Raw genomic sequence first — 26868 nt, 5'->3', positions numbered from 1 at the left:
AAGGAAGGAGACTCCACCACACTCAGAAGGAGTTTGTTCCACTGTCGAACAGCCCTTACTGACAGGAAGTTCCTCCTAATGTTGAGGTGGAATCTTTTTTCCTGGAGCTTGCATCCATTGTTCCGGGTTCTTTTCTCTGGAGCAGCAGAAAATAAGCTTGCTCCCTCCTCAACATGACATCCCTTCAAATACTTAAACAGGGCTATCATATCACCTCTTAACCTTCTTTTCTCCAGGTTAAACATCCCCAGCTCTCTAAGTCGTTCCTCATAGGACATGGTTTCCAGACCCTTCACCATTTTAGTCGCCCTCCTTTGGACACGCTCCAGTTTCTCAATGTCCTTTCTGAATTGTGGCACCCAGAACGGGACACAATATTCCAGGTGGGACCTGACCAGAGCAGAATACAGTGGCACTATTACTTCTCTTGATCTAGACACTATACTTTTATTGATGCAGCCTAAAATTGCATTGGCCTTTTTAGCTGCCGCATCACACTGTTCAGCCATGTTCAACTTGTGGTCTACGTGGACTCCTAGATCACTTTCACACGTAGTTTCATTCAGCCAGGTGTCCCCAATCCTATATTTGTACATTTTATTTTTCCGCCCTAAGTGCAAAACCTTACATTTCTCTGTTTTGAATTTCATTTTGTTAGCTTTGGCCCAGCTTTCAAGTCTATTCAGGTCATTTTGAATTTTGATCCTGTCCTCTGGAGTATTAGCTATTCCTCCTAGTTTGGTGTCGTTTGCAAATTTGATAAGTATGCTCCCAATTCTGTCATCCAAGTCATTGATAAAGATGTTGAATAACACTGGGCCCAGGACAGAGCCCTGTGGGACCCCACTGGTCCCTTCTCTCCAGGATGAAAAGGAGCCATTGTTGAGCACCCTCTGCATTCGGCCGGTCCACCAATTACAAATCCATGTAACAGTGACCTTGTCTAGTCCACATTTTACAAGATTGTTTGCAAGAATGTCATGGGAAACCTTGTCAAAGGCCTTACTGAAATCAAGATATACTATATCCACAGCATTCCCTTCATCTACCAAGCTGGTAATTATATCAAAGAAAGAGATTAGATTTGTCTGGCATGACATGTTTCTCTGAAACCCATGTTGACTTTTTGTGATTATGGAATTGCCATCTAGATGTTCACAGACTCTTTGTTTAATTATCTGCTCTAGAATCTTTCCTGGGATTGATGTCAGACTAACTGGACGATAATTGTTGGGATCCTCTTTCTTTCCCTTTTTGAAGATGGGGACAACGTTTGCCCTCCTCCAGTCTGCTGGGACTTCTCCTGTTCTCCAGGAGTTCTCAAAGATTATTGCCAATGGCTCCGATATTACATTTGCCAGTTCTTTTAATACTCTTGGATGTAGTTCATCTGGTCCTGGAGACTTATATTCATTTAGATTAACAAGGTATTCCTCTACTATCTCTTTTCTGTGCTGAAATTCCCCTGTTCTGTCCTCTGCTCCATTATCTTCAGGTTGAGCACCCTTTGCCTTTTCTGAGAAGACTGAGGCAAAGAAAGTGTTGAGTAATTCTGCCTTTTCTCTGTCTTCTGTTAGCATTTTGCCATCTTCTCCACGCAGTGGCCCTATCATTTCCTTCTTCTTCCTTTTGCTGCAGACATATCCAAAAAAGTCCTTTTTGTTGTTCTTAACCTCTCTAGCAAGTCTGAGTTCATTCTGTGCTTTAGCTTTTCTGACTTTACCCCTACACATGCCTGCTATTTCTTTGAATTCCTTTTTCATGATTTCCCCCTTTTTCCATTTCTTATACATGCTCCGTTTAAATCTTAGATCAGTTGAAAGTTCCTTAGTCATCCATCCTGGTTTCTTGAGACACCTCCCATTTTTCTTTCTCACTGGAACTGTTTGAAATTGTGCCTTCAGTATCTCCCTTTTGAGAAAGTCCCATCCGTCCTGAACTCCCTTATCTTTTAGTATTTCTGACCACGGTATCGCCCTCAATACTTCTCTAAGTTTACTGAAATTCGCTCTCCTAAAGTCTAGAATGTGTGTCTGACTATACCTGACTTCTCCTTTCCACTGTATTACAAACTCCAGGAGAACATGGTCACTTCCACCTAATGATACCACCACTTGCACCCCATTAACCAAGTCATCCTTGTTGGTTAGGATCAGATCTAAAATAGCTGATCCCCTTGTTGCTTCTTCCACCTTTTCGACAATGAAATTGTCTTCCAGGCAAGTGAGGAATTTGCTAGTCCTTGAGGATTTTGCTGAGTTTGACTTCCAGCAAATATCAGGATAGTTGAAGTCGCCCATCACTACTACATCTCTCCTTTCTGAATGTGTGGTCATCTGTTCTAGAAAGGCATCATCCAGTTCCTCAGTCTGACTTGGGGGTCTGTAGTAGACTCCCACTGTAACATCCTTGTTGTTTCCCTCCCCTTTGATTCTTATCCAGATGCTCTCCACCTGGTTTCCATGATTTATTTCCTGGTTCTCTTCACTGGTGTAAATATCTCTGACATATAGTGCTATTCCTCCTCCTTTCCTGTTTGGCCTATTTCTATTCAAAAGGTTATACCCCTCTATTTTCACATTCCAATTATGAGACTCATCCCACCAGGTTTCGGTGATGCCTATTATATCATATTTGCTTTGTTGTACAGTGGATCCTTGTTATACACGGGAGATCCGTTCCGGACCCCCCTGCGTATAACAAAATCCGCGTATGCTCAAAGCATATTTGTGCCAATGGCGGCGCATGTGCACGCGCGCCGCCATTGGGACAAAAGTCCCTTCATCCACCCCTCCCTCGCTTCCCTCCTTCCTTCCTTCCCTCCCTCCCTCCCTTCCCTTCCCCTTACTTACCTGAACTCCCTCGGCGGAGCGGCTTGGCCTCCGCCGCCGCCGCTGCAGGGAAGCCGGGTGGTGGCGGCGGCGGCGGCGGCGGCAGCCAAGCCTCGGGTTCCTCGCCGCCTCCATGCAAGGGCGTGATGGCGGTGCTGGAGGCCTCTTGGCCCCCAACAGCATCACCACTGGGCCTTTGCCACAGCGGCGGCGAGGGAGGAGGGCTGCCGCGCCGGAGGCCTTTAAGGCCTCCCGCGCTGGCATCCGGCCTCCTCCAGGCCGCCGCCGCTGCGGAAGGGGCGGGTGTCGGTGCTGGAGGCCAAGAGGCCCCAGCACCGATCCCTGGCCCTTCCGTGGCCGCAGAGGCCTGGAGGAGGCCGGGTGTGGGTGCTGGAGGCCTCGCAGGCCTCTGCTGCTGCTGCCCTCCGTGCCTCCTCTTCCTCACCTCCTTGCCCAAAAAAAGGCGCGGAGGTGGGGAAAAGGAGGCGCGGAGGGCAGCAGCGCCAGAGGCCTTCGAGGCCTCCAGCACCCACACCCGGCCTCCTCCAGGCCTCCGCGGAAGGGGCGGGCGTCGGTGCTGGGGCCTCTTGGCCTCCAGCCGCTCCGAGCGACTTAAGGTAAGAAAGGGAAGGGAAGGGAAGGGAAGGGAGGGGGGCAGGAAGGGAAGGGAGAAGGGGAGGGAGGAGAAGGAAATTGCCCCCAAATGGCGGTGCGCGTGCACATGCGCTGCCATTGGGGACAATTTCCCCATTTGCCATCCGCGGATGCTCAAATCCGCGTATGGCAAATCCGTGTATGGGGAGGTTCGACTGTACTAGGAGTTTGAGTTCATCTTGCTTATTTCCCATGCTCTGTGCATTAGTGTAGAGATATCGCAGACCACAGGTCCCTTTTACTTGCTGCCTGTGCAAGTTTTTTTGCCTCCCACTGTTGGGTCCTTGCCCTTTTTGTCTTGTTTCCTCTATGTCAGTTTGACTATTTTCGCCATCCCTTTTGCCTTCCTTAATATTGTCTCCCTTCCCCTCAGAACTCAGTTTAAAGCCCTCCTGATCAAGTTCTTTGAGACTGTTGGCAAAAACATTTCTTCCAACTGGCGTGAGATGCAACCCATCCATTGCAAGAAATCCCTCCTCATGGAACCGCAGCCCATGATCGAAGAATCCAAATTGTTCTTGGCGGCACCATCTGCGGAGCCAGTTGTTCACATCCGCTATGTTCCTCTCCCTTCCTGGACCATGCCCTTCGACTGGCAGAAGAGATGAGATGACAACCTGTGCATCCATTCCTTTCAGTTTCCTACCAAGCGCCTCGTAATCCCTTCTGATGTTCTGCAGGCTGTGTCTTGCAGTATCATTGGTTCCCACGTGGACCAAAAGGAAGGGGTATTGGTCAGTAGGCTTGACCAGTCTTGTCAGCCTCTCTGTCACAACACAGATCTTTGCCCCAGGGAGACAACACACCTCTCGAGACATTTTGTCAGGCCTGCAAATCACTGCTTCTGTACCCCTCAGCAAGGAGTCCCCCACTATGACCACACGCCTCCTACGAGGCTTAGCAGCAACTGTTCCCTTGGGTGGGACTCTCAGGCTTGCCTGCTCTGTCCCTGAAGTCTGTCCATGCTGCTCTTCTTCATCCTCCTTGATAAGGGAAAGAGCTTCGAATCGATTCTCTAGCTGCAAGCTCCCAGAACAATCCCTTCTTGGCCTACTTCTCTGTGTGACATTCCTCCAGCTGTCTGCCTCCTGTGTATGTGAAGTGACCTCCTCTACCCCAGCAACTTCCTCTGCATGGTACTCATCCAAGATTGTTAGTTCTGTTGTGTCCAGGAAATCCTCTTGTTCCCTAATATGCTAAAGTGTAGCTCATCTGGACTCGAGCTGCTACACTTTTTCCTCCAAGAGTGCCACCAACTTGCACTTGGTGCATGTGAAATTCTCCACTTCTGTGGGGAAGAAGACAAACATCCCACAAGAGTTGCAGGAGACTGCAGCAGATCCCTCGGCGTCCATACTGCAAATCTTTAGTAATGACTGAAACAGGACTGTGGGCTTCCTCCTCAAAAAATTCTCTGGTAAACACCAATGTTAAGGCCCCTGATGACTTGGCCTTTTCACCAGTCTGTGGAAGCGAGCTCAATCTACTGGGAATACAACTTTATAGGAATGTCCTGGCTGCTATCTTATAATTAAAAGCACGGTTCTGTTTCAATTTCTGCTTCTAACCCGATGCCAGTTGTGTAGAGTTGTTGAGTTAAAAAAAAAAATTAAAATTCTCTGGCTCTGGAAGGAGTTATATAGAGCTAGTCTGCTAGCTCCGTCCCCTTGTGACTGACAGGTGTGACTCACAGAAGCTCTGCCCCTTCAGCAACAAGCACACTTCCTCAAGATGGCTGCCCAGCTGCTCCTCTCCTTCTCCTCTCTCTCGCCGGACTGTTAGTTGAAGCTAACAGTTCTCACAATGCAAGGGGATCTTGTAGCACCTTTGAGATTAACTGTGTGAAAGAAGTTGTAGCATAAGCTTAGATAAACTTACAGCCCATACAGAGAGGCCAAAATAAAGCTGCTTCAGGTCCCTTTGGAGGTATGATGTTTAAATGATGCATGTGTCCTAAGAGGCTGGAAGCCACACCAAGGCTACGCTCCAGTCCTAAGGACTGGAGCACAGGTTTGGCACAGCTACTGGCCTCTTAAGATGTGTGTGTCATTTAAACAGCATACCTCCAAAGTGACCCAAAGCAGGTTTATTTTGGCCTGTCTGTATGGGCCCTTAGTCTACTTCCTCAGATGCAGTTCTAGAGATGGGTAGCGTGTTCAGCTTAACTCACTGGAAAACTGACCAAGCTATTTTAGATTTGCTATTCTATCTAGCCATAACACTGTTTCTATTGTATGTTACTGCTGTGATGTTTTGGGCATGTTTTAGCATTAAATACTTGCTGTTCCAATAACCCTTAGGGCTAAATATTAGGCCACAAACAACAAACATATGTTAAGTACTGATGAAGAGCCAGTACATTTAAAATTGGCTACTGGAGTCAGAAAAATTTACTTCAATATAGTCCAGAACAGACCAATTTGATACACAAGACTAAGCACTACTTGAAATCTCCCAGCCATCTTGGAGACAATGCTCACATGAATAATTCTTCCAAAGATTTTATTCTCTCACATGCTGCACTTCCATAACTGTTTCAGTACTTCCCACTCATAACAATTTTTTTCCTGCTGCTAAAATTTATTTGGTTTTATACACTGAGAGGTATTATTCTTTTGGTTTTATATTCTACTTATGTGGATTGTTTTAATATGTGCACATCTTACTTGTTCTTTTAAACTGATGCATGTTTTGATTGATGTGTTTTAACTGATATTGTTAGTTTGCTCATTGTTTTTGGCCTCTGCCCCGATCCATAAATATTATTATTATCATTATCATTACTTATGCAGTTTTTTATTGCGTCATTGTTACGTTTTATATATTTTATCATACTGCACACCACCCAGAGAACTTGATTTGTGGGCAGCCTAAAAACACAAGAGGAAAGGAAGGACAGGAATTGAAATAGTTGTTTCAAGCACAGAAAACACCATAATTGCATCCATGGACAGGCTGATTCACTCATTATGTCCTTCGTACACAGCAGTGGGGAAAAATAACAGAACTTTGAAAGCATCATGCCCAGCTGATTTCTCACTTGTGAACTAGCTAAGAGTTTTCTTTTGCAAACAAGCAATATGGATTTGACCAAGATTGGGGGATTACATATTACAAATTTAATTTGTTAAGAAACTAAGGAAGGAACTATCCTGTAAAAGAATGTTCTTTTATGGAACAATTAACAGAAGTACCAGCTTGACACACATAAGTCTTCAAGCAAAGTCATGCAGCTTTCAAATTTAAACACATATTGTGCCTACCCTGTTGTGAGTGAGGCCATGGCCACAGGGACCCCCAGTTACACCCACTGCCATGCTTGAACTCTTAAACCCCCCTGATGGATGGACCTTCTCATCCCATGCCTGCTAGCCTGTTCACAGTAAGCCAGAATTGCTGGCTCACTTATATCCAAACATGCCCAAGGGTGTCTAACTGGGAGCACTTGGGGCCCTTTCATGTAGTTGCTCCCCCTTGAAAGTAACTTTCTTGAAGTGTATTCCCTGCCTGCTGGAGTGATGAGGAAGAGCAATCCATGTCAGGATGCCTCTACCCGCATTGCTGAAAAGAAACATCTCACAGATAAGGCCAATGTTCCTTTTCCTTATTAAAAGGGCAAGGAGAATAGTAAGATTATTTAAATAGAAAGTAGAGGCCATCAAAACTATGATGAATAATCCCATACTGAACCAATCAATGGCAAATCTATGCCTCATCACTCCTTGTTAGAAAGACCACTGAACATACAAAAATGTTCTCCAAATAAACAAAATGAAACCATCTTACTTGAGAGTACGAATGGGTAAGGCAACTGGGATGGGACAGAGTGAACTTAGGATTCTAAGTAGGCCTATCCTCCTTTTTTTCTTATTGGAGAGAACCAAATTTTCATTCTTAACTTTCAGGAGAGTAACTGGAAGATGCAATAAAGTTTTCCACATGAGAGGATTGTTCCCTCTGAAATAATAAGCAGAGGAACTCTCTGCTACAGCTTACAGCTATGGCCAATAGTAAAACAAGTTTCAGGTGGAAACTACTGTCATTTATTAAACATTGTACCAATTGTACTGGCTAAGCAGCATGGTAAACCTAAATTGAAGGCTGGATGCCAAGTACCAAAATTAAGTATGGGACAGACCTCCCTGTTCAGATTCAAGTAAGGGCTCCATAACTACCCAGGATGACATTATTTTCAGTTTTCATTTACTTACAGTTTACTGCAGCTTTCTGCAAGGAGTTTACATGGTGAGCATGAAAGAGAAAAACAAACATTTGCACTCAAAAGTTGTTTTGACATAAAACATTCAAGACTGCCTGACATCTTCATCTGATGCTTTATCAAAGTCTGAGAACAGAGTTGGAATCACATTGCCCTCCTGATGTTATTGGACTGCAATTCCCAGCATTGGCTAGTTAGCTAGGATCAATGGGACTCACAAGCCAACATCTAGAGGGCTACATCATATTTCATTATTCACCGCATGGATTTTGATTGCTATAAGGTACAAGTAGGATGAATAAGCAACATGTATACACAGCAACCAGAATGTGGCAATTCCACACCCAGCCAATATAAAAACCTACGTTAAACACTGAATACAAAGCAGAATTAACTTAGTAACATTTAGTAACAATAACATTTAGATTTTAAAGTCCAGTTTAAAGACTTGTCTTTGAAGGGAGTCTATTCTATGTGCACAGAAAATACAATCATACACTGTATGTATCTGTATATGCTTGCAACTCTTCCTGGTATAACAAGTACAGATTTTAGGGCAGCTGTCTCAGTCACATAAACTGGCACTGGTTTAAGAGCAGGCACAGAAACACTGCACGATGAAAGAAGGGCCAAGAAAAAAAACCTCATAAAAAGCTCTTTTCACAGAACTGTTCTCTTCAGTCTCTGCTGGAAACAAGTAAATCTTCCCCAGCTGCCTTACACAAAAGAAAGGTTAGCAGCATTCTCACAAGTCAAGCAGAATATGTGCTATTGGGTGCCTAGAAGCACTCAGGAAGCACTCCAATGCATCCAAGTGTTTTGGAGATTTATCAATAATATTTGTGCATCAGGATGTTTCTGCATTTGCCAATGTGAGCAAGAACAAATCCACCACATTCCTCCCTGAGAAAACAGTCTTTCATATTATCATGGGGAGTTTCTTCTTTAACCTTGGCAAGTCTTAAAGGACTCCTGTGAGGAGGAAATAACAGCAAGATGCAAAACCAATGAAAACAATTAGAGGGAAAGGGTACAATGCCTAGCAGTGTTACTTTACAGAAAGAAGAAAGTTCTGAAAGCTGCTGCAGTGGTAAATGTAGTGAACTGAGAGATGTGAAGTATTAAGTCACTCCCAAACAGTTTAGGACAATGACAAAATCCCTTAGCTGTGAAGCTTAGTGTGCAACTCTGGACAACTCAATGTCAGCCAACCAACCCTCCTTCACAAGCTTCAGAGAGGGTGAAAGAGGAAATCTTCTACATACTCTCTGGTACTCTCTGTAAAAATGATATGCTGCAAGTGGAATCTGGTGTGTTTCAGCTGTTCCGTTCATTGTAGTACGAAAAGAGGAAAACCACATTATAAGTGAATAGATTCAAATCATGGAAGCCACAGCTGCTCTGGGTTTCCAAGACCTAAGCAGGGCTGTTGACAACAGAGCGCCTTGGAAGTATCTTGTTCATAGGATCATCTAAGTCAGCCTTGAGAGCAATTTATAATAACAAACTCTTTGTACTTCAATGCAGTCTAGAGTGCTTCTGTTCACTCTTCCCACAGAACCGATAGGGGGAGAAATGGCACAGGCTGCAAAGAGAGCATTAATGGTTTGATAGTGTGCTTTTGCCTTTCTTACTTACAGTTCCATACTAGGCTGACCACTGAAGAGAGTACTGAAAAAATGAATCAGGATAGGCCCATAGAATCAGTATCTAAAGCATTGTTGGTGTGTGCCTTCAAATCATTTCCAACTTATGGAGATCCTAAGGTGAAACTATCATGGGTTTTCCTTGGCAAGTTTATTCCGAAGGGGGTTGCCATTGCCACCCTCTGTGGATGCAAGAGTGTACCTTGCCCAAGGTCACACAGTGGTTTTCCATGGCCAAAATGGGATTCGAACTCTGGTCTCCAGATTCATAGTCCAATAATACATCACATAGTTCATACTACATCACACTGGCTCTAAAGCATACCTTCATTTTATTTAGGGTAACTATCCAGTTACTTCAAAGACCTCCACACTGCAAGAAAAAATTAAAACATTCCCAGCTGCACAAAAAAAAGGTAATATGTTTTTAATTTTATTTTTTGAGCTCTCTTCAGTACTGTTTAGAGTGCAGAGCTGTGCAAAATACTGAGAAGCTGATTTGCTGCATGACAAAGAACACCACAGGTTATGAGTTCTCTTTATCTCTGCTAATATTTAATTTAATTGCCTCTCATAAACTTTATTATAGAGATTTGTTCCTCATTTAATATGACATTTCAGCATTTTTATTGAAGGCACAAGTGCCCTCAAGTTAGTAGATACATTTTTATAAATTTAAGAAATAAATAAAAACTGAATTATCTATATCCTCACATAAATCTAAGCATCATAAATTTGACAGGAAAACTACTCAGCAGGCCAAACATTACTGGTTAAATGGTGGGATGGTCGTATCTCTCGGGGGGGTGGGGGTGGATTTAATCTTGAACAGTCTGACATTTCAACATATGTGGCCATCTCAGCAGCAAAGCATGTCCATCCCAATGTAAATTTTATTTTCTTCATTGTATTATGGCCTTTTATTTAAAGCACTTAATACGCTTCATTGTATTATAGCCTTTTATTTAAAGCACCCTGAAGAATCCATGGCCCGTTCCGCACGGGCAGAAAGTATGCACTCCGCGCATACTAGGGTTAGAAAGGGGCGTCCTTTCTGGACGCCCCTAACCCTAGTACGTGCAGAGTGCGTACAAAATGGTGCTGCCCGTTCTACACGGGCGCCGCCATCTTGACGTCGCGGAGCCACTTCCGGGGCCGAAAAAGAAGCCGCTTTTTGTGGCTTCTTTTTGTTGCGTCCAGGAATCACGCGGTTTGTCCGCTGCGGTTCCCAGCCGCAGCAACCAGCGACGCCGGCAGAGCGCCGTTTTTGGGCGCTCTGTAATGAGCCTAGAATGGATCAAGCCTGAACTCTCTGGAAATCAGGATGACCAAATTGAGGCTGTCATACTTTGACTACATCATGAGAAGCCATGACTCATTAGAAAAGGCAATGATGTTAGGGAAAGTGGAAGGCAGTAGAAAGAGAGGTCGTCCACATGCCTGATAGCTAGACAAAGGACTGGAACAGACTAGCAAGAAAAACTGGTTTCCCGGGCTATGGGGACGTGATGTATACACGACACATGCCCCCAAGCTGGCAGGAAGCCGCTGTGAAGCCACCCGGCCATTTACATAGCGACAGCTTTTCGTAGCTCTGGCAGCATGGCATTTAGACACCACATGCCAGAGGAACACCGAAAAGCTGTGGCAGTGGAGGAAAAGGTTCTTTTTACAGTGCAAAAAGGAGCGGCATTTTGCCGTTCCTTTTTGCACCAGAAAAAACACCAGTTTGGGGGGGCAGCATGTGGTTGCTGTGGCCTCAATCTAGCAATCAAAGGGGCAGCATCAAGCCGCCCCTTTAGGGCCATCAGTTTTGGCCCTTAATCAGGGAGGCCATAGACAAAGTAGTAGAGGATAGGGAGTCTTGAAAATGTCTCAGCGACAGGGTCGCCATGAGTCAAGAAGAACTCAGGGGCAGTTAACACAACAACAACTTTGCATCTCAGTGAGTAGTATAGCGAATGCAATTACATATTCCACAATATGCCTTCTCTGCTTACCTGTTCTAAGCTAACGTCTGGACCTGAAAGTCTTTTTGTGGGGAGGGGGAGTTCTGTACACATCAAAGACACATTAACCATAGTATCAGGAGGCCTATGTAGGTACAGAGGCAAGACAGCAGATCTGATAGAAGAAAAGATTTAAGAGCAAAAGCAAACTATCCTGAAGGGACCTAATTAGGCAGATTTTAGCACCTGGTTCTGCTTTCCTTAAAAACAGACTTGTGCCACAAGAATATGCAATGAAATGTATATTCTCTTTCCTTCCTACTCATGTGGACCTGGGACCACTGATAATAAGTTTACATAGGGAAAGAACAGCAATGACTTAAAACATATTTTAAACACTAATACGAAATTTGGTTTGTTTGTTTTTTGCAGTTATCATTGGCAATGAAGATGCATGGCCTGCCACTTTTGTTTCTGACCTCTTCTCCTGCGCATGTGTTTCGACAATTCATGCCTCAGAAAGGCTCCTTGTCTGCATGTTGCTCATTGTTTATTCCACTCCAGACTTCACCTAGAAGTGTAACAAACCCAACCCCTGCTACTTTCTAGAAATACATCCAAATCACCAATGAACTGCAGCCACCAGTTTCAACTTCTGTGCACTCTTGAAGATGACTCAAGTCCTATTCAGTCATTCTAAAATAAATATATGAATGGCAGTACGTAGTTTACTTGATCTGCCACCCCTTTGTCGCTGCTTTTTATCACTGCCCTCAAACAGAGAGTGACTTTCTGAAGAGTCCTGGTGCACAAAGGACTACAACTTCATCTTTAAACATCCCCATCCCTCTGGGAATGTGAGCGGGAAAAGCAGGTATATATTTCCCCCCAAATCAAATACACTGCAGATGATTTCCACTGCTGTCAGTGACTTACTCCCAAAGAGTCTGTTCAGCCAGATGTCCTTTGCCAAATCCCTTCTCCTTGAAAGGTGAAGCTAATATCTGCTATCTCCCTTTCTTACATCTACTTGCTTCTAACATTATCCTTTTAGGTGCCAAGCAAAAGCTGTTTGTTTCACCCAGATATATCTGTGACCTTCTGCTTTTCTTTCTGGATTTTATGGTCTTACTGCGGCTGCCTTGTTAATTGTTGAATTGCCCTAGAAACCATTTAATTGGAAAGGTGACGTTTTTGTTGTTCTGTGCTTTCAAGTCTGTTTCAGACTTAACACCAACCCTAAGACAAACCTATCACTGGCTTTTCCCAGCAAGATTTCTTCAGAGGGGGTTTGCTTTGCCTTCATTGGAGGCTATGAAAATGTGACTTACCCAAGATAAATATTTTAAATATATCAAGTAGATGGTGGGTTTGTCTCAACCCAGCTTCCTCCTCCTTAAGAAAAAAGCCAACGTTTTTCTAATGTTCTGGGAACTCTCCTCCATGTTTCCCCTCCCCATAAAATCAGACGGAATATCTAGTGTAAACTCTGTCATATCCATGGTGACAGAGCCATGGATATGCCAAGCCAGAGCCATTCATTGCCAAGTCAATAAAAAACATGCTTGCCATGTTAGCTGGCCCCACACAACCAAAACTGTATGTCCAGGCAGTAACTCAACCACCACTATCCTCTTCATGCTCCATCAAAATATTGTAACCACCATCATCCCCAATATGACCACTATTTTTTGCTATACTCTGGGGCAGGCAATCATCTCACCCTGGCAGACACTCAGCCATCAGAATCACCTTTCGAGACTGATAACATAAAACATATCCAACACTCCTCTATCACCAAACGCTTATAAGTTTATTAGCAGCATTAAAATCATAATTCAGAGAAAGTTGGCTCCTGGCAATGATTGATATTATTCTTATTGAAGAATATCTGACCAGCTTCCAAGGAAACTCAGGCTTCCCTTGGAACACCATTTGAAAAACGCTCCTCTAAATTAAATCTTTTATGTAAAAATGTGGCTAAGTATAGTTTTATAGATAACCATATGCCTAAACAGTAAAAATCCCATGTATGTTTTAGAATTTAGTTAAATATTTGGCTTCTTGTTTTAAAAACTCAGCTGCAAGTAAAATTACAGCATGAAGTTTTCAAAACAGTTTTTCAAAGTTACAATTGGACAATGAAACACTGCCTAGACAACTGACACCTAAAATTATTGGCAGCTCATTCCTAGTGAGTTAAAGCCTAATTCTACAGAGTTAGGTGCACCAATGCTACTGTCTGCTGATCACAGATTGTGCTGAACCCACCATTTTGTAAAGAAGAGGGGAAAGCAATGGCTGCTGTTCTATTTTTAGATTTGTTTGGAAAATGATTGTTCTTTTAATCTTTAATCTGCACCAATGCCAAGTCACAAAAGTCTGCAGGGCTCATTTCCACACCATCCCTATAGCAGACCACTGAATGCAACACAAGCCATGATTCTGCTGCAACACAGAGAAGTGGAAGAGATGCTTCAGACATGATGGCACAACTGAATGACCACTAATCAGATAGCAACATACAGTGGAACCTCGCCATAGGCGGGCACGCCATACGCGGCCATGAGCATATGCGCTCAAGCCGCAGCGCACGCGCGGGGCGGCGCATCCCATTCAGTTGAATGGGCGCGCACACCTGTTGCGCCGCGCACACCTGTTGCGCCGCGCACATGCCTGTTGCGCCCCGCGCACCTCTGCGCCGCCGTGCACGAGCCCCATTGTTTACAATGGGGCTCGAGCGTAGGCAGAAATCGCCATACGCGGCAGGATCCGGAACGGATCCCCCGCGTATGGCGAGGTTCCACTGTACTTTGCATCTTAAATTTTGCACTGCTTGTCTAGTCTGAAGTGGGGGGGACAGGTTTTGAACCAGGATTGGCTGCCAAAACACAGCAGGCACAAGTTACAACATAAACACAACAAAAATTGGAAGTCCAGGGGAAAGGCATGTGCAGTTTTAACTGATGCAAAAACTGATTTTAGGAGGAGGAAATGAAGTGGGAGGAAGGGGAGGGGAATATTATGATGACTGGTAAGGAAAGAGCAAAAAGGAGTGATCCAGGAGGAAAATGCATCTGTAAAGAAAATATGTCTAGTGCACACAAGGGAAAGACGTAATAATTTTGTAGCATAAAACAATCAAAATTACCTTGCTGAATAACTCAGGCCTGTGTCTAGATTGCAGCTTCCAGCAGCAGACTGCAAAATGCCTCTGGCAGTTCAAAAGCAGGAGCCAAGGTTGATAGGCCTTCAGCATCATTGGTCCTAACCATCTGATCTTCACAGATAAATTCAGAGATAAATTTAACTAGCTGGTATTTAAAGGTTTTTTAAAAATAGATGCCCCATTTAGTCATTAACACAGACAGAAAGGGTTTTTATCTATCAAGCTGTGATGAAGCAGGAAGGAAGAACGTTATGTAGGTGAAAAAGACAGAAGGTATGGTTAGGAGTGGCTTGGCAGCATTTGTGGAATTCATTGCCCTTGCCAGAGAAACCCATCATCTCTACACTAAGAGGCCTAGTTTTAATGAAGAAAGGAGCTTTGGACAGAACAAGCTATTAGCATATCTATGTACAATGTTACTAGAATTATGAATGATATCAAGTGAAATAGCAAGAACTATGCTAAATAGTTTCTCAAGTCTTAGATGACAATAACATTGGAAAAGAGAATATCAGTGAAGCTACAGACTACATTCCAAATTTCTCAGAGGTTCATTTGGTAAGGGAATGAGCGCTTTAATGAAGCTGCCTTCGCAGACAATGTCCATAGTTATATGATCATATATTTTCTGTTGAAGAAAAAAAGAATTTAAGCATTGAATCAGATTTTACCTTTTGCAACAGTTCTAGGCATATCTGTAGCCACTGGTGCCTGAAGACCTTCAGAAGCAAAGGCAAATATTCATCTTAACATTCTGAACACCATTCTTCTGTCCTTCGCTTGCCTTCCTTCTCTCTGTCACTCATCTTTAATATGATCAAAACAGAAAGATCTACTCATACAGAGATACTTCAGAAAGTAGGGATTTGGGTGTTTGAATCTCATTTGCCATAGGAAGGTATCACAAATCTAATAAGACACTATTATAGCAGAAAAGAATTTAAAATTGATAAGGTTGCTGGCTAAACAATAAAAGGAGCAGAAAACACTTTCGGAGAAAAACACGCTGTCCAAATAAAAACTATTTGCCTCAGACTGAAAGCAGATACAAAAAGGGACTGAGATGTATAAGAGGTCAAGCTGGGCTAGGCATTTTGTACATTTCTCACAAGCATGAACAGATTGCAAAGTCAATTAAACGTATTATATGAACAACAATATTCCTCCATGGAGTTTTGCAGCCGTCATCTAATGTGTTTACTCCAAGCACACATGAGCCAGCTTTGCCTAGATACAGATTTCCATAAAACAGCTTACAAAAGCTCTGAGTTACAGCACGAATGTTCCTGAAACATTAGTTACAAACAGTCTAAAGATAATGTACCACACGGTCAGAAGTAGCATCTTCTCTACTAATGCAAAGCTTGCAGGGCGGGGAAAGGACTCAAATCCAGCTCAAATGAAAACAGAGAAGAGTCTTAAGATTCTAGCTCCTATTAGCAGAATTAAGTCACTCTTACGATTTAGCCATAGAAAGAAAGGGTCAATTTATTCAGATAAACCATTCCTATGAGATCTAGAAAATCTAACAAATCAAAGCATTAAATCACTAGCTGCCATAATAAGAAAGCTTCATTAATGCGGCCTGCAGAAATCTGGGTCACACGAGAAGGCATCTGTCCATGTGGCCCTGCAGACTTCATGATTTACAATCTCAATCTCCACATAAACAGCTACAACAATGCATACTCTTCCATGGAGCACATCATAATGCTATTGTTTATGACTCCACAGCTTGCAATTTACTAACTTGGAAGCAAGCATTTACCATAAAGAGTCACCATGGGGTCATTCACACATTGTTGTTTTTAGCACAACTATGCAAATAATCTCACTCACACATTCCAGGTTTGTTGTTCACACTATGGAACCGCATCTGCCAGTTTGGTTGCTCACACGAGTCAGCACTCAAATAAAGATGGAGTCAATGAAGAGAATGTATTCATAGAATCATTCAAAGCACTTCAAGACATGCAGATTTTTATCCCAGTTTATCCCAGGTTTATTTGCATCGGTTATGCACACAGCCGAGAATCTGAATCTTTTAGAAGAACTCGGAAAAGACCCTGACATCGATTATCCCAAGTTAAGTGGGGGTTTTGGCAGCACCCCCCCCCCCAAAAAAAATTAATCAGATGCACTCAAAATGCATGTGAACAACAAAGATTCAACCCAGATTCTACCTGGATTGTTTTCACCAACTGAATAAACCCCATGTCTTCTGAAAGGCAAGATGGAACTGTCCTTGTAAAAAGGACAAGACATCATCATTGATAGTATACGTCAAGTACACTTTTGTCCTATCAAAGAGAACAATTAAAATAAAAACAACAAAGCACGTGTATCAGTTAAACAGCTTTTGTTTTAGTCTGCAGGGCAAAAAGTCCACCAAGCTGACACTTTATGTGAAGTTGTTATTCCACATGTTAAGGTAACTGGAATTTGCAGCAATGAACTCGAAAACTTCTTTAGCCAGGCAGCCAAGGCCTATGATACAATCTCCCTTTGTGCAAATGAGGGCAACACTCATTAAGTGCTGCTAAATGTTACAACTGAATGCCAGGTGCAGAACAGCTCCACACACCCACAGTTTCAATTTGATGCATTCAAGCCTCCCTTCTCTTTATTCATGTAGGAGAAAAGGCAGTGACAGAGGTCAGTACTTTAGAAGCCTAATAGCCCAATGAGTAGGACTACAGCACACTTTAGAAAAAAATAAACTCAAGTTTATTGGCTTTTAATAGCTCGAAAAAATCTGATAACACACGTGGAGCAGGAGGAATGCCTTTTTTTCCTAATGGGAAGCCAGGGAAGGGATGAGTGGGAACGTCTCTTCCCCTTTACTACTTTACCATGTTCTGAGCTGGATTAAGACCTTTAGAGGTCCTAAGCACTTAAAAGATTGCACCCCCCCCCAATATATATATATAATTGAGAATACATACAATAATACAGTTGGCTCTCCATATCCACAGATTCTTTATCCAGGGATTCAAGCATCCACAGTATGAAAATATTCAGAAAATATATAAATTCTGAAAAGCAAGGCTTTATTTTGCCATTTTATATAAGGGACACCATTTTACTGTATTTACACTGTATTTAACATCTACGGATTTTGGTATCCGCAGGGTGTCCTGGAGCCAAACCCCAGTGGATAGCAAGGGCCCACGTAAACCGTAAAATAAAATTTTACTTTTTGAAACAAACCAAAACTTACAGTAAGATGGAAAAGAATGTTTATTGTTGTATACTTCCACTTCGTTGATATTTGAAAAGTTTTGGCCTCCTATTCTTTGATCAGATCCTCAAAAACTAATCTTACAGATATTTAGTATATGTATCCATACTACGTAGAGATAAGGCATCCAGCTTGCCTTGCTGAGTGGTTGAACTGTTGGGATTTTTAATATACACTCATCCCTCCACATTCACTGGGGTTAGGGGCACAGGACCCCATCAATGTGGAAAAATGACAAATAACCCAAACACTATGTTTTTACCTGAGAGAACATCTGCCAGACATTGACCATAGAGTTGTGCTGGAGGAGCTACAAAGGCCTAATGGAGTGTTCTCTCTAGGAATCTCTAGGTCCTCCAGTGCGACTTTTGGTTAAAGTTGACCTCAGAGTTGCCCTAGATATTCCTAAAGAGAACATATTAATAAAATTCATGAATAATCAAATCCACAAAAGTCAAAGCCACAAATGTGGAGGGATGAGTGTATTTCAACTGAGAAAATGAACGCTCACCTGAGCAATTTTTGACCATTAATGTTAAAAATATACAAAAGCAAACCTGTACTTCAGGAAAGATACACTCAATATTGTCTTCAACAATTATTTTATAAAGTTCAGCATGAATGAATTTTATTTCTGTAGCCCCCCCCCTCCTTTGGTGCCCTAAGCATGGCCTTGTTTTGCTTAATGGTTAATCCAGCCCTGACTGTGGCTACATCCACACTGCAGAAATAATCCAATTTGACCCTACTTTAATTGCCATGGCTCAGTGATATGGAATCCTGGGGTTTCTAGTTTGATGTGGCACCAGATGTCTAAATGTCTCACAAAACTAAAATTCACAGAATTCCATAGCACTGAGCCATGGCAGTTAAAGACGTGTCAAACATGATTATTTCTGCAGTGCAGATCCAGCCCATGTCAAACCTACCAGCAGTGCCTCTACACAACAGAATGCAGTTTGACATCACTTTAAGTACTACTGTCACTCCTCATCCTATGGAATTTTAGTTTTACCAGGTCTTTACCCTTCTCAGCCAAAGCATGATGGTGTCTCATTGTTGTTTTCGTTGTGTTGTTGTTTTTGTTTTTTTCGGATTTAAGATAACCCTAAAATGAACCTATCACAGAGTTTTCTTGGCAAGTTTCTTCAGAGGGGAGCTGCCATCACCTTCTCCGGAGGCTGAGAGAGCGCGGTGCCTCACCAAACTACAAATCCCAGGTTTCTGTCGGTCGGAGCCAGAGTAGTTAAAACAGGGTGACCAGACATCCTCCTTTTCCAGGTCATGTCCTACACGGGGTGACCAGATGTCCTAATTGCAAAGGAGGACAAGGTACTTGCAAAATGTAGGGCATTCAACAAAAATGGAGAACATTACAAAATAGAAGCACTAAAAACCCTAATAAAAATGCATGTTTCTTAGCCATGCTCAAAATGGAGGACATTTTGGAATCCCTTCCTGGACAGAAGGCTGAAACGAAGAGCACGTCCTGGAAAAGGAAGACCTCTGGTCATCCTGTGTCCTACATTTCAACCTCCTGTCCAGGACAAATTCCAAAGCATCCTCCATTTTCAGCAGGACCAAGCAGATCAATTTCATATTTGTATGAGTGTTTTGAGCTTTTCTTTGTCCATGCCCTACATTGTTTCTAATACCCTCCATTTTGCGATGGCTATTCTTCCTTGTGGGTGAGGACAATCTGGTCCCCCTGCCCTAAAGCGGTGTCCACAGTGCACATGCACCCCAACAAGAATAAGAGCTGGGCTGGCAGCCTGCAAAAACAAAAAAGCAAAGCAAGCAGAGGACACCCAACCTCCACATCCACCGCACACCAACAACAACCACCGTCCAAAAATATGGCTAATAATAATAATGCCCCCACCAAGCATGGAACACAAAGTGGGGTACGAAAACTGTCCAAAAAACCCCCCAAATACTGGCTGCGAAAGTCACTCAGGATTCATAATAATGTATTCATGTACTATTTTGATGTGCAATTTTTGTATGCTTTCTAATCGTACTGTTCTTTTCAACTGTCTTCATAATTTCTAATGTATCAATTCCATTTTAACATAATGCTTTTGGTGTGCTTTTTATAATTGTACTGCTGTTTTTAATTGCTTTCATAATCCTATTTTAATGTGCCGATTCCACTTTAATGTACCCCTTTTTGGTACGCTTTTCATGGTGCTGCTGTTTTTATGATCCTAATGTGTTGGTTTCGTTTTAATGTAACGTACTACTTTTTGATATGCCTTTTGATTTCACTCTTTTGTTTGTGTGTTTTATATATTTTTATATATATATATATGTGGTAAGCCATAGGTGTCAGTCCCAGGTGTTGTTGTTTTTTTTGGGGGGGGGGGGAGAAAGGGTTGTATATACAAAACAAATACTGCATAACAACAACAACACAACAACAACACCAAGGGTCAGGAGAAGCCATCATCTGGTGTGATTCACAGAGACCAGGAAGAACAGATGATGATGATGATGATGATCCTAATGGTGATGGAGACATTTGAGGAGGGCAGGGAGGGAAGAGAGAGTGAGAAGCCCACCGCCGCCTTCAGGAGCCACCTACCAGATAATCCATGAACTGGGGGTGGCCACTGGGATGAAGAGGCAATGGGGGGCCAGGGAGAAGCAGTAGCGCCAGCAGCACCAGCAACCCCTCCTCCTCCTCTTCCTGCCTCCCGAGGCAAAGGCTCAGCTTCCCAGGTGGAAGGGCCCTCTCCAGCCGCTCTCCTCCTCCTCCTCCTCCTCCAGCGCTTCTTCCCTCTCTCTCAACGCCAAGCCCAGCCACAGCCACAGGCGCCGCCGCCGCCGCCGCCGCCGCTTCAGGAACAGGGCGAGGAGGGCTTCCCTGGTCAGCTGAGCTGATGGCGCCCCACGTGAGGAAAGGAGGAGGCTCTGCTTAAAGGGGCAGCGCCAGGCCCCGCCTCGCCTCCACAGCAGCGGGGGCTGCGTCCGCACGGCGGCGCTTAACCCGCTTCGGCACCGCTATATGTGACGCTCCGCTGGGATTCGCCCTTTACCCTTCTCTGGCTGCGAGGGAGGGAGGGAGGGAGGGAGGGAGGGGGAAAGGGCCGCCCTTCCCACAGATCCCTAACAGCAACAACAACTATATATATATATATATATACATACACACACACACACACACCATATATATACTATATATAATATATATACCCACAGATTATATATATATGTGTGTGTGTGCGTGTGTGTAAAGCATATATATATATAGTATGTTTATATTATTATTATTAACCTTTATTTATGAAGCGCTGTACATTTACACGGCACTGTACATACAATCTTTTTAGTTATATATTGCATATATAAATACTATATACATATATAGTGTATATCATAGATATATATATATAGCCATTCCGATTGTCTTTCACAGAGGGGCAGGATATAAATAAAAGTTTTATTTATTATTATTTAATATTATACATATATATATATATATATATATGGTGTGTACTGTATATATTATATATAAATACCATATAGATATATAGTGTATATTATATTATGTTATATTATATTATATACAGAAATATAGCCATTCTGATTGTCTTTGACACAAGGGCAGAGTACAAATAAAAGTTTTATTTATTATTTATTTAATATATATAATATATATAAAAATGTGTACTGTATCTGTATATATAATATTATATATTCTATATATCTATATATGTAGTATATATACAATGTATTATATTTATATATAATATACACATTATATATATATTGTCATGCCTCCAGAGCATCTTTGATGCTCTTGAGGCATATATTTAGTTAAGATTATATTAGGTTTTCCATATATTAGTTTAAGAGGGGAAATAGAAATCTACAGCTTTAAGAAAGACAAGGATTGTGGGAAATCCCAGGGTCTTATGCTGTCTCCCTCTAGTTAGTTTCAGTCTGTAGTAAGATTTCAGCCAAGTCAGACCTGGAGAGAGTATTTTCCTTTGACAAAAAGATAAGTCCACAAAAGAAGAAAGATAGTCCTGAGAAGAAGAAAGATAGAATCCACCAAGAAGAGAGAGCAAGGTATTTAGGAAGGACTATTAAGAAAAAGGAGATCAGTTTCATGTTATTTGTGTTTATAACCAGTAAAACCTTTAAAACTTAAGAAATTTGTGAACAAGTCTTTTGTTCTGGCTGTGATCCTGAGAGCCAGAGGCCTTACTGCACCCAAAGTCCATAGCATCGCTCTTGGGACAAAACATATATATATATATATATATATATATATATAATATTTTATGTAATATATATATATACAAACTTTATATGTATAATTAATATATATATATATATATATATATATAGACATACACACACACACTGAGTTGTTTTCACAGACTTCGAATCCACATCCCTTGCCCATTTGTGGAGGCAAACAGAGGGGGACAAAATGGGGGGGTGCAAACATGGAGCTACCATGATAGTTTTAGGCTGCATCTACACTACAGAAAATAATCCAGTTTGACAATGCTTTAACTGCCACATGTCTATGGAACTCTGGGATTTGTTGTTTAGCCTTCTCTGGCTAAGAGCTCTTGATGCCACCACAAACAACCATTCCCAAGGTTTCCTAACAACAACAACAACAGTAACAGTTTTTTTATTTCTTTCCTGCCTCTCCTGAGGGCTTGCAACGGGGTAAAAAAGGTAAAGGTAGTCCCTTGACATGAATGTCTACTGGTAACCAACTATGGGGGACAGTGCTCATCTCTGTTACTAAGCCAAAGAGCCAGCATTGTCCAAAGACAACTCCGGTGGTCATGTAGCCAGCATGACTGCAATGAATGCTGTTACCTTCCCACTAAAGTGGTACCTATTTATCTAATTGCATTGGCATGCTTTCAAACTGCTAGGCTGGCAGAATCTGGGACTAGTGACGGGAGCTCATCCCATCCTGTGGCACTCAGGCCTTGAACTGCCTACCTTCTAACCTTACAATCATCAGAGTTGGTGTCTTACCTACTAAGCCACCACATCCATATATCAAGGTGAGGCACAACATGTTAAAATCTAAAAACGCAATTAAAAAGGAAAACACATAAAACCAACAGTTAAAAGACAATACTATAAAATATGCTATTTCTTTCCCACCTCTCGTCAAGATGGGGCAGAATATGTTGAAATATAAAAATACAATTAAACAAGAAAGACACATGAAACAAACAGTGAAAATACAATATTACAAAATACTGTATATACTCATGTACATAAGCCTAGAAATTTAGGCCAAAAATTGAACCCAAAAAACTGACCTGACTTATCCACAGGTCACTGTAAGTATTGTATCTTAACTGTTATTTAAAAGAAGGAACCATCTCGTGGTGAAAAGCAAGAGTATCGTATGTGAAGCACGGATCCCTTCTGCTCTCTCATCCATCCAGTCTTAAGAGTAAGCACAAAGAATTGTGCCTGCTGCAATTTTATAAGTTCTTTGACATTGTTTTGTTTTGCTTCATCCTTTAGGTCCTTTGCTATATGCTCCTAAATTTTACCCTCAACTTATCCACAGGTCATAGTAAAATCCATGATTTTGGCCCCAAAACATGCCCTTGACTTATACATGAGGTTGACTTATAGTCAAGTATAAACAGTATACCATCTCTTTCCCTCTTCTCCTCAAGGTGGGGTAGAACATGTAAAGATATAAAAACGCAATTAAAAAAGAAAACACATTAAACCAATAGTTAAAATACAACACTATAAAGCCATTAAAATACACATGGCTATTGATGATTTGTTGTTTAGCCTTCTCTGGCAGAGAGCTCTTGGTGCCACCACAAAAGATCATTCCCAGGTTTCCTTTATTATTTATTTATTTGTTTATTTATTTATTTATTCCCCGCCACTCCTCAGCATTTTAAACTATAAAACTATAAAAACGCAATTAAGAAAGAATACATACAGTATAAGACCAACAGTTAAAATACAATACTATGGAGCCATGGCAGTTTTAGGCTGCATCTGCACTACAGAAAATAATCAAGGTTGACATTGCTTTAACTGCCACATGGCTCTATACTATGGAAATCGGCATTTGGTGAAACATTTCACCTTCCCTGTCAGAGAGTTCTTGGTGCCACAACAAACGACAAATCCCAGGGTACCCTAGCAGCAAGGAGCTGTGGCAGTTTTAGGATGCATCTGCATGGCAGAAATATCCCTGGTTGACCCTGCTTTAACTGCCACACAGCTCCATGCAATGCAACCCTGGGAATTGTTGTTTGATGTTAAAGATTTCCCATACCTTGGATCAAACCTTGATCAGGAAGGAGACTGCAGCCAAGAAAAGCTAGGAATGGGAAAGGCAGCTATGAAAGAACTAGACAAGATCCTAAAGAGGAAAGATATACAACTGAGCACCAAGGTTAGAATCGTCCAAGCCACTGTATTCCTTCATCATCATTTTTTCTCCTGCATTATTTTAACACCTTTCCTCGACGAAGAAGCCAGTGGAGCTTTGAAAGCTTGCAACATGTATTTTGTGTATTGGTCCAATAAAGGTAGCACTGTTTTGTGGATTTTGGATATTGTTGTACTCCAGTACCAAGAGAGAACCACAGCCTGGTATACTGATACAGGAGGAAGAGGAAGAGGCATAACAGCCTAGACCAGTCCTGTCCCCTATTTACTTGGATTTGAGCTCTGTAGCTGCAACTGAGTGTGCTGAAAATCAGGAGTGTTCAAACATTTGCAGAGGATCGAAGCACACAGAGCTGAGAGGATCGCGTAGGAAAACACAGTTGCTTTGTTTAGATGGCAACTCCCAGAATCCCATGGCTGGAAGTTGGGATCCAAACAAAACAACTTCCCCAGAAACCTCCAGAAAACTGGGAACAGAGTGACCTCAAAGAGTGACCTACTGTAACTGCAAAGGAGGACAAGGCCTCACAAAATGTAGGATATTAAAGAAAAACGTAGGGCAATACAAAAGAAAAGCTAAAAACAGTAATATAAATTCATGCTTCTTAGTCATGCTCAAAATGGAGGATATTTTGAAATTCCTCCTGGACAGAAGATTGAAATGTAACAACAATAATAACAATATTACAATAATTTTTTTATTTATTTCCTGCCTCTTCTCAAGGCTCGAGGGAGGATACAGGTTAAAACACAATTAAAAATACATGAACCCACAGTTACTGTAGGACACATCCTGGAAAAGGAGGATGCCTGGTCACCCTGATTGGGAGACACTCAGTGACAGCAACAGCCAGTTGCCTCCTTCCCCACATAAACTGCATGTATTTCATTCTTGCATATATATATCTGGAGAGAAAACCACACGGGCCAAGGGCGGAAAGGGTTCGTGTTGACTTGTGGCTCTTCCCAGTCATGTGTCCCATTACAAGGAGATGGGACGGAGCCAGTCTTGAGACAGCGAGGGAGGGATGAGACCAATGTTGCTGGAATATAGGGCTGTATCTGCACCAGAGAAATAATTCAGTTTGACACCACTTTAACTGCCAAGGCTCAATGCTATGGAATTCTGAAATTTGTAGTTTGTTGTGATACCAGAGCTCTCTGACAGAGAAGTCTAAATATCTCACACAACTCACAAAAAATAGCAGCACTCTCCAAAATTGTAGGTAACTGAATTACTTGTAACGTATTATTTCCAAATACGGATCATCACATAGGATCACGAGTAGCTAGCATTACTGTTGGCAGCACACTTTCCTTATAATAAAAGCTAACTGGGGCAACATGTAACTCTTATCACCACAAAATGTTGGGTCAACAAGCTCTCTGGAGGAAAGTTGAAAGAGTCTTGTAAACTTTAAAGGTGTGGCTTTCTACCTATTTAATAGGAACGTAAACTCTGTAAAGTAAACAAACATGCATGGGATCTGCCTACAGGCAAGTAGAAGAGCTCTCCCTGTCTGTTCTAGACAGATAATGGAAAGTGGGTACATAGTTGAGCTTCAGTTCTTATCACTCACACACATAAACACACATGACCAGCAAAGAGTCTCACAATCCTTAATGGTGAATTGGGGCCAAGCACGCTAATGCAGACACTTCCAACATGGAATTAATCAGGCCACAAGTACAGCCAAAAAGGTTGGCTTGACATGCAGCATGGACCTGTCAATCTGACAACCTACTTGTCAGCTGATAAACCATCTCCATACCAGACCACATTCTGGAGGTAAACTGGGGTGACAGAACAGGCAACCCACAAGAATGAAAGCTCCGGCATGGTTCCTCCGTCATCTGAAGTCACTGAAGTCAGATGCACCACCAAGCTGGCTGGGTCCCTTAGTGTCTCAGCCCAAGCTCCTTAAGGCCCATCTTCCCCAATTTTATCTGGCCATTTGCCCAACCCACCAAATGTTAATCTCAGGAAACCATAGTATAACTGTGAGCATACTTGTTATTGCTATTAAGTCTTTAAAGTGCCACAAGCTTCATTACTGATGTTGTTACACATTAACTTAGCTGGAAACATACACTTACAGAATAAGAGACCCGGCTTTTCAGACCCCAAATAGATAAAGCAGTATTTGTTCTGTGGTTCTTTAGTAATCTTGTAAGGTTGTTGCTGTTGTTGTTGTGTACTTTCAAATTGTTTTGGATTAGGCAACTCTAAAATGAATCTATCATTAGGTTTCCTTGGCAAGTTTCTTCACAGGGGGTTTGCCATTGCCACCCTCTGAGGCTGAGTGTGACTTTCCCAAGGTCACCCAGTGGTTTTCCAGAGGGGGTTTGCCATTGCCATCCTCTGAGGCTGAGAGACTGTGACTTCCCCAGGGTCACCCAGTGGGTTTCCACTTCTCTTCTTATATAATGGTCCAGCCTTAGATGATCTATAATGAAGAAGATCTCTAACTACCATGACACACAAATCCCTCTTACTGCTTAGTCTGTTGGGATGAGTGGTGGCCCAAGTAAACAGGCTCCAAACAGCAGCATGGCAACTGCGTAATGCCTAAGTAGGATCCATTTTGCTAAGATTAGCTGCAACTGTAGAGGCAATCAGAGACGTTAATTGCTTGCTTTCAGGTTCTGTGTGTCCCTGTACAGGTAATTTGCAGCTACTAATTTCAGGGTTTTAAGACTGCATTTAGTGGTGTGGGAAGAATACATGATTGGCCGTTTACAGCACAG

General features: G+C 42.3%; 1 protein-coding gene across 1 annotated transcript in view; it reads right to left on the bottom strand.

The window, feature by feature from the left end:
* The window catches only part of ARL15 (ARF like GTPase 15), a 253220-nt gene extending 232687 nt beyond the window's left edge, over positions 1 to 20533 (bottom strand). Inside the window, exon 1 of the mRNA XM_089495700.1 lies at positions 20294 to 20533. Within this exon, the coding sequence (XP_089351826.1) occupies positions 20294 to 20305 (12 nt within the window). The 5' untranslated portion in view covers positions 20306 to 20533. The remainder of the gene's footprint in view (positions 1 to 20293) is intronic.
* Between the last annotated feature and the right edge of the window lie 6335 nt (positions 20534 to 26868).

The sequence above is a fragment of the Sceloporus occidentalis genome, unplaced genomic scaffold (assembly GCF_023333645.1).
Source record: "Sceloporus occidentalis isolate IW3139 unplaced genomic scaffold, rSceOcc1.0.p SCAF_1, whole genome shotgun sequence".
Classification (NCBI taxonomy): Eukaryota; Metazoa; Chordata; class Lepidosauria; order Squamata; family Phrynosomatidae; genus Sceloporus; species Sceloporus occidentalis.
The sequence above is the reverse complement of the archived record's forward strand: the minus strand, read 5'-3'. Positions and strand labels throughout refer to the sequence as shown.